General features: G+C 41.0%; 1 protein-coding gene and 1 non-coding gene across 2 annotated transcripts; both read right to left on the reverse strand.

Moving 5' to 3' along the window:
• Nucleotides 1–862: 862 nt before the first annotated feature.
• Nucleotides 863–945, reverse strand: trnal-cag (transfer RNA leucine (anticodon CAG)). Its single transcript has one exon. It is a non-coding gene; the product is annotated as a tRNA-Leu (tRNA).
• Nucleotides 946–7079: 6134 nt separating this feature from the next.
• On the reverse strand, nt 7080–11097 carry sox7 (SRY-box transcription factor 7). The gene is made up of 2 exons (XM_058056737.2): nt 9663–11097; nt 7080–9213 (listed from the first exon to the last, which is right to left on the reverse strand). Exons 1-2 carry the CDS (start codon nt 9892–9894, stop codon nt 8252–8254), a joined length of 1194 nt encoding a protein of 397 aa, XP_057912720.2. The 5' UTR covers nt 9895–11097; the 3' UTR covers nt 7080–8251.
• Between the last annotated feature and the right edge of the window lie 379 nt (nt 11098–11476).

The raw sequence follows: 11476 nt of genomic DNA on the forward strand, positions 1-11476 counted from the left end.
TGGAGGCTGCACGATGGACGAGTGGTTAGCACGTGCAGATCTCACAGCTAGGCCATCTCTGTGTGAAGTTTGGAGTTTGCATGTTATCCAAATTGTCCATAGGTATGAATGTGAGTGTGAATGGTTGTTTGTCTACATATATGTGTGCCCTGTGATTGGCTGGCGACCAGTCCAGGGTGTACCCCGCCTCTCGCCCGAAGACAGCTGGGATAGACTCCAGCACCCCCACAACCCTCGTGAGGATAAGTGGTAGAAAATGAATGAATAAATTTATCACATGGAATGAACGCATATGTGTTGTATACAGGATTTTTATATATCGTTTTCATGATCGGAAAAAAATCCCATACCAATATCAACTGATTGCATTTTTATATTGATATCCGATAATTATCGGGCATCCCTAGTTATAATGTTATGGAAATAAAGTCAAAATACTTTACAAAATTCACAATACATTTTTTGAGGGATAAACATAGTATTACAAAACAATAGTTACTTATTTCTTATATTTATTTACTTATTAGTTATTGACTTTATAATTACTGGGTAATTATGACATCCAAATGCTTGCCTGAAATATGACAAGAGGAGTTTTGTATTCCATATTTCAGAACCTGCAGCGCTTAATCCCACAGTAATGAGATTGGCACTGCATCATCTGATGAAATCAGTCCAAATCTGGTGAATGGAGGTTAGCCAAGCAGATCGTTCTTTTACTTTCTCACTTTCATGCCAGTATAAGAGTTTTTTGTACTTGAAAAGTAAATACTGTACAACTATTTTAGTGATTGGTGATATAGTTTTTGCAGTGCATTCTCTTTTCTAATATTGGAATACAAATGTGTGGGAAAAATGTTGATGTCAGAAGTGGGATTCGAACCCACGCCTACAGAGTAGACTACGACCTGAACGTAGCGCCTTAGACCGCTCGGCCATCCTGACACGTGTGATGAGCGCTCATATTTTTTCAATATGACTGCGCAGTGTACGACGAAGGTTCTGCGTTTGATATTATAATATTGACCAATAATAATAATTACGATAGCACTTGTTCATACAACTGTTAAGGAATTATAGTAGCAACAATCAGCGTGTGGAACTCACGAACTCATAACACACGTAGTTTTACCTATTTATGAGAAGGCGGAAGTGTTTCCATTCGTCGTCGCTACATCGCCGCAGATGATTGGCCAACTGGTTTTAGTAGACCAATGGGATTGCTCGTAACAGCAACGGTGATACGCTGATTGTTTAACGAAAGGGTCTTCCTTTTAATAAATGTGATTGAATTGGTAATAGTTTTTTGTTGATTCTGTGAATGGGTGAATTTTAGGATATTCTAAGCACAGTCTATATTTAAGAAGCATTTTTGGATGATACTTCAACATGGTCAAGAGATGAACAAAACCGTAGGGCTGGGAGATTTTTTAGCCCTTACACGAACAGCACTAAATAGTAAATAGCTTAATGGAGAAAAGTTACCACTATTCAGAATGTTTTTGAATGCTTTGATGGTCTCATCATACAAAACATATAGTATATACATGTGTGATGTATATAAGTGACTGTATTTGCAGTTGTTTCTTATCAGAGCGGTCAGCCATATCTGCCCTTAAGTGCTCGGCCATCTGCAATAAACACACGGCTACACGCCTCATATCCTGTTTTCAGCCCGTCAACACGCCACTTTAGCCGCAACGTCTCAACTCTGGGGACGAGCCCATGAGTCACTTCCATGCGTTTCTTTCTCTTTTTTAGATGTGCTAGTCTTTAAGGAAATGGGCCTCAAACGTTCCAACAGGAAGGGATTCCTTCAAGCTAACAACACGGCAAATATTAGCCCCATAATGGCATGGAAATGATGCCGCTTGACCCAGTGCCAAGGTCAGCCTGGAGCAGGCCTGTAACCAGAAGCTTTTCAAGTAGAAAGAGATGAGAACATCAAGGCAGCGGACATGTTGTGTGTCATCGCTGACGTACTTCACACACAAAAAGAGACGCCTCTTGTTGTGGTTCCTGTAGGGAACAACATGATCCCACCAAGTAAACATCCACCTACTATATATGTATGCACCTATGTATGTATATATGTATGTATTTATGTATGTATGTATGTATGTATGTATGTATGTATGTATGTATGTATGTATGTATGTATGTATGTATGTATGTATGTGTGTGTGTGTATACATGTATTGTATGTATGTATGTATGTATGTATGTATGTATGTATGTATGTATGTATGTATGTATGTATGTATGTATGTATGTATGTATGTATGTATGTATGTATGTATGTGTGTATGTATGTATGGTGTGTGTGTGTGTGTGTGTGTGCATGTATGTATATATATGTGTGTGTGTGTATGTATGTATGTATGTATGTACGTATGTATGTATATATGTATGTATGTACGTACGTATGTATGTATGTATGTATGTATGTATGTATGTATGTATGTATGTATGTATGTATGTATGTATGTATGTATGTATGTATGTATGTATGTATGTGTGTGTGTGTGTGTGTGTGTGTGTGTGTGCATGTATGTATATATATGTGTGTGTGTGTATGTATGTATGTATGTACGTATGTATGTATATATGTATGTATGTACGTATGTATGTATGTATGTATGTATGTATGTATGTATGTATGTATGTATGTATGTATGTATGTATGTATGTATGTATGTATGTATGTATGTATGTATGTATGTATGTATGTATGTATGTATGTATGTATGTATGTATGTATGTATGTATGTATGTATGTATGTATGTATGGATGGATGTATGGATGGATGTATGTATGTATGTATGTGTGTGTGTATGTATGTGTGTATACATGTATTGTATGTATGTATATATGTATGTGTGTGTATGTATGTATGCACGTATATATGCATGCATGTATGTATGCATGTAAGTATGTATTCTTGTATGTATGTACGTATGTATGCATGCATGTATGTATGCATGTATATATGTATGTGTGTGTATGTATGTATGCACGTATATATGCATGCATGTATGTATGCATGTAAGTATGTATTCTTGTATGTATGTACGTATGTATGCATGCATGTATGTATGCATGTATGTATGTATGCTTGTATGAGTTTTTAATACAGTAAAATGTATATTTGGGAATTTACAAGTTAGAAAAATTAGACCACATGCCTCAATACAAGGCAGTGAAGTCATGTGACAGCCAATCAGCAAAGAAGGGTGATGATCCATACCCAAAAACATATGTATTATTTTTTTGTTGATTTTGAGTTTTTATTGAATTTTCTGTGCAATGTGATGACAAGATGCTGCTTTGCTTTGTCTAAGCTCCGCGTCGCTGCTAAAAGGGGCGACACAACTTATAATAGCATCACTCGTCACAGGCATTAGCGTGTCTGTGCTGGGGGAGAGAACAGGCCAAAGTGTCACACAAGTGTAAAAATAAGCCAAACACTGAACATGTATGTAGCACGACTGCTTGACTAAAAGTAGACCATGTATACTTTCGGACAGAAGTACGTTTGTCAGTCCTCTCTTGTCAGGCTGTAAATGAAAATCTATCCTTCTCCTTCCCCGGGTTGGCAGCCATCGCCTGGCCTCCCCCTGCTCGCCTGTATCTGCTCAGAACAGGTGGAGGATCGCTGCAGCATTCGCAGCACAGGTACGGCTGGGAGGCCCTTGGCTGCTCATCCGTTCCCGCTCCATCAAGTTTTCCAAAGGGGTCCCCATCTGTGTCCCCACACCCGCCCACCCCCCACCCCACCACCTACACATCCTCTGCCACATGGCAGCCGTCCCTCGACGAGTCTGGTCCATTCTTTTGCGAACACGCCTGCCTGCCACCGCTGCACGCTGCCCGTTGTTGAGCCACAATGAGAGGAAGAATAGCAGCACCCATAATCCCTTGGTGTGTGTGTGTGTGTGTGTGTGTATGTGTGTGTGTGTTCCTCCATCTTTTCCTCCTTTGGCCCCATTTGGATCCAAGTACAAATTGTAAACAGGTTATTATGCTGCTGTAACACACTCCAGTTGGAGATGCACTCCAGCAACATTTACTTAGTCGTGTAAATGCACCCTTTATCCACAACTTGTCCACAGTGGGGGGGATTTCAGTCAGAAACACCTAACACACTAAAGACCTAAAGACCTAAAGACTGCTGGTCTTCACCACATGCAACTTTCTATTTCATACAGGCAAAAAAACAAACAAACAATAGAATTAGCGAATAATGATATGATATGATATGATAATGATAATAGTTCAGCATTTGCCATATGATTGATAGATAATAATAATCAAAAACTAAATAAAGCACCAAATATCAATAATAAAGCAATTAGAGTAATATTAACATAATATTTATATAGTGAAGAGGTATTTTTTCAAGCAAATCAAATAATACACAAAATAGTGAATAAAAAACACAAAATATGTAATTGTATCACAATAATAAAGTAATATAACATAAAAGATGAATAAGGCAGCACGGCAGTCTAGTGGTTAGCGCGCAGACCTCACAGCTAGGAGACCAGGGTTCAATTCCACCCTCAGCCATCTCTGTGTGGAGTTTGCATGTTCTCCCCGTGCATGCGTGGGTTTTCTCCGGGTACTCCGGTTTCCTCCCACATTCCAAAAACATGCTAGGTTAATTGGCGACTCCAAATTGTCCATAGGTATGAATGTGAGTGTGAATGGTTGTTTGTCTTTGTTGTTTTGTGATTGGCTGGCGACCAGTCCAGGGTGTACCCCGCCTCTCGCCCGAAGACAACTGGGATAGACTCCAGCACCCCTGCGACCCTCGTGAGGAAAAAAGCGGTAGAAAATGAATCAATGAATAAAAGATGAATATTATATTTAGCTAAGATTTTGAAAAATGCACAAAATAAAAAAATATATAGAAAACACAATAGAAAAAATGTAGTTTAAAAACAACCAAAAGTAAAACAAAAAAAAAACAATAATTGTACGTTATACTAAACATGGGTAAGGGTGTCATGACACACTCGAGTCACGGTACGAGACGATACACAAGATTGTGTCTGTGAGAACGAGATAAGAAGATTCAAGAGTCCACTCATACACACTCTGTGTGTATGCTCGTGGGCCCCGCCTCCACCCACCCAGACAAAGAGACTGTATAACTGACAAAAGGGCTCACTCCATTCATGCCGTTGTTCTATGAAAGAAACGCGCCAAACCCTCTTCCTGCCTGTTTGGAAGTGGGAGACGAGGGAAAGGCACATGAGAATATATCGAGGCTGGCAAAGTTATCGTGTTTTTTTTATTTATTTATTTATTTATTTATTTATTTATTTATTTATTTATTTATTTATTTATTTATTTATTTATTTATTTATTTATTTATTTATTTATTTATTTATTTATTTATTTATTTATTTATTTATTTATTTATTTATTTATGTCCCAAGAATTGTGCCCTGGTTTTACTCACATTTAATCTAACAAGATCGTAACGGTATTGAACGGTATATGAATACCTCTTTTTAAAGGCGGAATATTACATGGGGTTCCACTGTGCTGGTGTACCTAATGAATTGTACAGTTCACCTAAAGGCGTAAATGGAACCCCCATAATAATGGCCCTCTTCCTTCTGACCTCCAATTAGCATGCACAGAATGCGACCTCAAAGGTGTGACGCGATGGACACGGGTGTGGGACACAATCGCCAGACAGTCGGCCTCCTGCGAGCCTCTGGAGGACGCCGGCTTTAAAGCGACTTTGGAAAGCCGGCGGATGGATAATACTTTACACAGCTGTGAGAGAGCCTCGCGAACCACAGCGTTACCTTGACAGTGTTTGCTGAGTTGGAGCGCCGAGATTGTTTGTTTGCCCGAGGAAGTGACATGACGGCACAGGAGGAAATAGGAAACATAACAGACTACCTGACAGCCTCATTCCACTGGCTTGACCTGAGCCTGGAACCCTGCCAGGCGGCAATCAGGGAGAAAAAAAAACAAGAGGAGGCTCTCTTGTTTGTTCAGCCAATGTACTTTACTACCAACTTAAATTGCTGAAAAGTCCTCCATATTAGACGTCCTAATGGTCCCCTTTCATACTTTTTTTCCCATGAGGTCCCACAATAGTGCATTAGAAGCCTGGGGTCCAAATTTACTTTAAAGTGCTTTTTAGTGAGCTTTAATGGGAGCATGTCGTCGTGTGTGTCTGTGGCTTTAATGCTAATGAGGTGCCATTGTACACTCTATCCCCAGTTTACATACACATTGTACCTCTGTTTGCAAGCAGGCCCCATAATTAGTGGCACCTCATTACCTTAACACTGCATGAAGTCATGAAGTCATTCACGGCATGTCCGACATGATAGAGTGAAAAAGAGTTCTCCTCCCATCCAGTGTGGAAGTGGTAAGTTTATTGTTTTTTTTTAATATAAATTCCAGACTAACTGGCCGTCTCGAGTCCCTGCAGCATGAGAGTTGTAATGCGACGTAAACAAAAAAATAATAGAAGTGTGAAGGTCACTCTAGGTGTGTTATTTCATTTCTACAGCGTCTAATAACGCAAAGAAACTGTGTCAAAAATGTCAAAGTTTTTTTTAATGTTCTAAATATGAAAATATTAGGATGTTCAATAATATGCCAAAAAGCTAAGTGTTTGTGTTTTCTGGAGCATCAACCATGACACTCGCCAACCATTTAGGTTGAATTTATTCCGATAATTTTGGAACTACTTCCCAGGGTAGATTACCAAAAAATGTGTGAAATTTTTTTTCTCATAATATAACCTTTAAAAACTTTATATTAAAAAATAACATACAATATTTCAATTCTATGCTATTAAAATTAGTCATATTAGTTTCTCTTTAAATTCCAGCTGTTTTTTGTATATTTTCTTTCTTGTAACTATGACTTTATTTCTATATTTAGACTTTAATATTCTAACATAACTTTCCCTAAAAATTAATATTCCATAATATAAGATAAAACAAAGTAAAAAAATAATAATTGGACACCCTGGCTGACACAAACACACCTGCCATGATGGCATGATGTCATAAATAAAGCCAGTGTTGTGTTTGTAATAATGAAGATTCTTGTTTGTCCTTGAGTGAATGGCTGGGACACACCAACATATACCGAGGGAGTCCGCTGACCCCGACGACCCCTAATATCGCCACCCTGCCTGGGGGCACCACTCTGACCCCGCCTCTAAACGGGGTAATGTCATCACCCTGAAGGAACGAGCTGCAAACATGATGAATGTTGTCATCCCTGCTCGTGTTTTTAAAGAAATGATTTGTGTGCTATGTCTTTTCGGATCTCAAAGCCCTGCCGCGCAAAGACGGGCGAGTCGACGCAGCGCTACAGTTTCCTAGGAATAGCAGCATGACCACATCCCTCTGGTTCTTTAATGGCTGGTCCAGCCAGGCCCAAACATCCTGACATGGAGAGCTTCCCCCCGCCCCACACAAGCCCATACACACCTTATCAGGCAGGAAACACTGCTCCTCCGCCACATCCTCTTTACAAGAAGCACGACTCAAGCCTTCCCAAAAAAACGCAGGAAGACCAGCCAGGATTTGTGAAAAGCCCCCCGAATTCCTTCTGTGGGGGAAAAAAAAAAAAAGAAAATGTGTATAAAATGAGGCCTTGCTGTGTTCTCACGTATTTCTTTATTTATGCACGCTGAGATTATGAAAGGTCTGCATCAGAAAGATAGAAGCGTACATGAAGAACGGGCACAAAAGCACGCTTGTAGGATGGAGGCGGGCTAATCCTCTGCAAAAAAGCACCCCGATGATAGCGGGCGGTGGGCGTACAGCACGACAACATACTGTATATTTGCATGGTTTTTATTATTTGATTTTATTGAGGACTCTTTTTGCTTTGTACAGTACAGCAAAAATGTGTGAAATTAAATTTCAAAAGAAAATTGCAACTTTAAATTATCCACAAGTCTAAATCAGCATACATTTTACACTGTAGCTATTATTCCATCTTCATAGTTTTAGATATATAATATATACTGCATTTATTATTATTATTATTATTAAGCCTTTCATAGGGAGTATGGTCCAACTAAAAAAAGGCTCATTCAATTACAAAAAAAAGACTTAAATTAGCGTCTGTACACATCTTTAGTGGTTCTACATTTACAAGTCTTTCACTGTGGTTTTGAAATGTACAGGTGGCCTACTAGAGATCCCTGAGGCGTCCCGATTGAGTGTTCCTCTCAGGTTCTGCTCCATTGTCAGTTGCTCATGAGATGCCGTAGTTGTTGTAGTAGGCGGCGGTGGCGTCGGCCAGCACCGAGATGAGACTGGTCTCCGTGGTGCTACTGGGACACGGCAAGGTGGAGACGGAGGACGCGGACGACACCTGGATGTGGCCTGTGACGGTGGCTTGCTCGGAATGGAAGCCACCGCCCCCGTTGGAGTTCAGGTACTGGTCAAACTCGTTACGGTCTACCTCGCCCAGGAGTTCGGCTTGACTCAGCTGGTCCAGGGTCTCCAGGTGGGCCTGTGTCTCTGGTGGGGGGGACAGCTGACCGAGGTGGCCTGGATGGTGGAGGTGAATCTGCGGGAACGGGGAGGGACTGTAGTAAGACAAAGGAGGAATCAGTCCGGTGCTGCTGCCACCGCCCGTGGGGACCATGTGGGGCATGTGTGCGCCCCCACAGTGGATTTGGGTCTGGGTGTAGTCCATGTGGTATGGCGGCGGGCTGCTCATGTGATTCTGGTGTTGCTCCTCAGAATGAGAGGCTGAAGATGTACAGGTGAGGGCAGTGCCCCCGGGGTAATAAGAAGGGGGCACATGCTCATGGTCCACAGCGTCCAAGGGGGACATCTCTGGAGGGGTGGGTAGACCGTATGGGTAGGTGTCAAAACTGTTTGAAGCGGCGGGGTCTCGAAAGCTTCGCACGCTGGGCAGAGCGGGACTGGGGCTGGAGAAGCCGCTGCGGACGCCCACAGGGCTGCCCCCGTCCTTCTCCATGGGGCGGCAGAGGGCTCGCTGCTCGGGAAGGGAGTTCTGGTCGGGGCCCCCCAGGCCGCCCAGGAGGAAGCCGGGGTCCACACGCTTGCAGATGCGCTTGAGCTGCTTCTTGCGGCGGGGGCGGTACTTGTAGTTGGGGTAGTCCTGCATGTGCTGCACCCGCAGACGCTCGGCTTCCTCCACGTAGGGCCGCTTTTGAGGGGGGGTTAGGGCCTTCCAGGATTTGCCTGTTTAAAAAAAAAAGATTCTTTAATTCACTTGTAAAAATGCTCCTAAAAAGTTACTTTTTTTTTTTTTTCACATGTTTGTACAAGCTTTCATATAAAAGTAAAGCATGTCGTTTTAAAATAGGCACAACTCCGGAATTTGGATTCTAAGGAAAAAGCTGAAAAAAACAGAGCATAAAGTTTTTTCATTCAAGTGCACAAATGTAACATTTTTGTATGAAAGTTGGCAACTAAGTAAGTTGGTTTTGTAAAAGTGTGCCTAAGTTGTTGCTTCTTATTTCTTATTATTTCCAACATTTCTAGAGATTCAAGATTCTATTTCTAGAGAGTAGAAATAAGTGTCAAGTTGTATGAAATAAAAAAAAAGATGTCCTATTTGAAAGAGGCCTGTTTAATAATGATAAAAATAACAATCCAATAAAAAAATAATACTGTATAATATTACTCACCCAGCATCTTGCTGAGCTCGGCGTTGTGCAAGTCCGGGTTCTGGACGGCCAGCCGTTTTCTCTCGTCTTTGGCCCAAACCATGAAGGCGTTCATGGGCCGCCTGATTCGGGGCTCCGGCGCCTTATCCCCCGCTCCCCTGTGCGGGCCGTGCCCATCGGCAACGTCGCCGTCCGCCGGGGGACACTCGAAGGAGTCGGGCCACGACGAGTACGCGCTGATGAGGGCGGCCATGTGCGCGCTCCCTGCCCGCCAAAGTTGCGGACTCGCCCCCCCTTTTTGTCGCACAAGTTGCAAAATGCCACTACAGTATGTAAGGCTAGAAATAAAATAAAGTAGAAATCACAGTTTCACCTAAAAAGTAGTTTTCTAATGAAGCGCAGTTGCAAGTGAGGATGTGCGAGAACGGGCTTTGGTGCTCCTCCTTGCACGAGAGGTGTGATCCAGGATCTCCTCCTGCATGGAAGGGGGCTTTATATTTGAGGAGGGGGGGAGCACAAGCACAAACCCCGCAGGACTCTCGGCTCCTCCTCGATGACTGAGTCCACTGGAGGTGTGCACCAGGGCGACCCCAAGTAAAAGCTCCTTTCTTTCTCATGTCTCCTTTTAAATGTTAGTGGAAACTGTTTGGCGTGACACCCCTTTGGTGACGTGCATGACAACAAACCTAACAGACCTGTTCAGGTGTGCTCTTCCGGCGTCAAATCGCGTGAGTAGGCAGGTGAGGTTAAGTAGGAAAAAACTTTGCTCAAGTGTAGCCTACTATACTGTATATCAAGTGAAATGATTGGGGGGGGGGACGCAATAATTTAGGCAATAATTATTGCATAAATGTGATTTTTTTTCTTCTCCTACAGCATCACGCTGTAAAAAATGTTTGCCCCAATGATAGAATTCTTTATATTAAGACTGACTTTAATTTATTGTTATTATAAGATTACTGCATTTTCCCCTCATTTATTCTTGTTTTCTTGATTGATTGTATTTTATCAAAAATGTTTTGTCCTAATATTAGATTTTTAAAACAATATTGACTATTTTATTCTTGTAAAATTACAATTTTTGTTCCATTTTCTTGTTTTTTTGTTACATTCTTGATTAATCGTAGTTTTTTCCCCCAATGGTAGATTTTTTTTGTTTCCGTAAAATTGCTCCCCTCCATTTTTTATGTCCTAATTGAAGAATTTTTAGATAAATATAATACATTTTGTCAATTTTTCTTACTTTCTTGATTAGTTTTATTTTTTTTCTCTCATAACAATTGTCCTAATGTTAGAATTTGTACTTTATTTTTGTAAAATTACTATTTTTGTACATTTTTCTTGATTATTGTATTTTAAACTAAAAATACTGAGGTACTCCAGTGATACAAACTATGAAATATTACCTGTATTATTTGGCATTTGCATACTTTTGGTAGAGAATTATATATATATATATATAAAATATTACAGTCCAACCTTGAATACTGAACTCCTGGCAATCAATCATATAACCACCCACATTATTAGAAACTGACGTATACTTCTTACACTTTTAAGACCTTTAGGAATGTTAGCGGGAGGCGCAACTTCACTTCCGCCTGTATACCAGTTACAAATGCTACTTTTGTTTTTTTTTTTAAGTAGAGTTAATTAGTAAATATTGTGGTAGGTGGGTTAACACGCACACACAAATGTTCTAGCAAGCAGCTAATCAGTTTCCTTCTGTGGCTACAAGTCACTGCATATCAAATCTGGGAGTTCCTGTTGACAGGATACTGGGCTGCAGCCATGGAGCTCTCGTTCTCTCTCTCTCGCACACACACACACACACA

This window comes from Doryrhamphus excisus, linkage group LG19, assembly GCF_037039965.1.
Source record: "Doryrhamphus excisus strain RoL-2023G ecotype Guam linkage group LG19, RoL_Dexc_Guam_v1.1, whole genome shotgun sequence".
Lineage (NCBI taxonomy): Eukaryota > Metazoa > Chordata > Actinopteri > Syngnathiformes > Syngnathidae > Doryrhamphus > Doryrhamphus excisus.

What these genes read in the sequence shown, in the direction of transcription:
- sox7 (XM_058056737.2), bottom strand. Translation starts at nt 9,894, where the DNA reads ATGGCCGCCCTCATCAGCGCGTACTCGTCGTGGCCCGACTCCTTCGAG. An exon ending in CGAGCTCAGCAAGATGCTGG is followed by an intron (nt 9,214 to 9,662) that starts GTGAGTAATATT and finishes TTTTTTAAACAG; the next exon opens with GCAAATCCTGGAAGGCCCTA.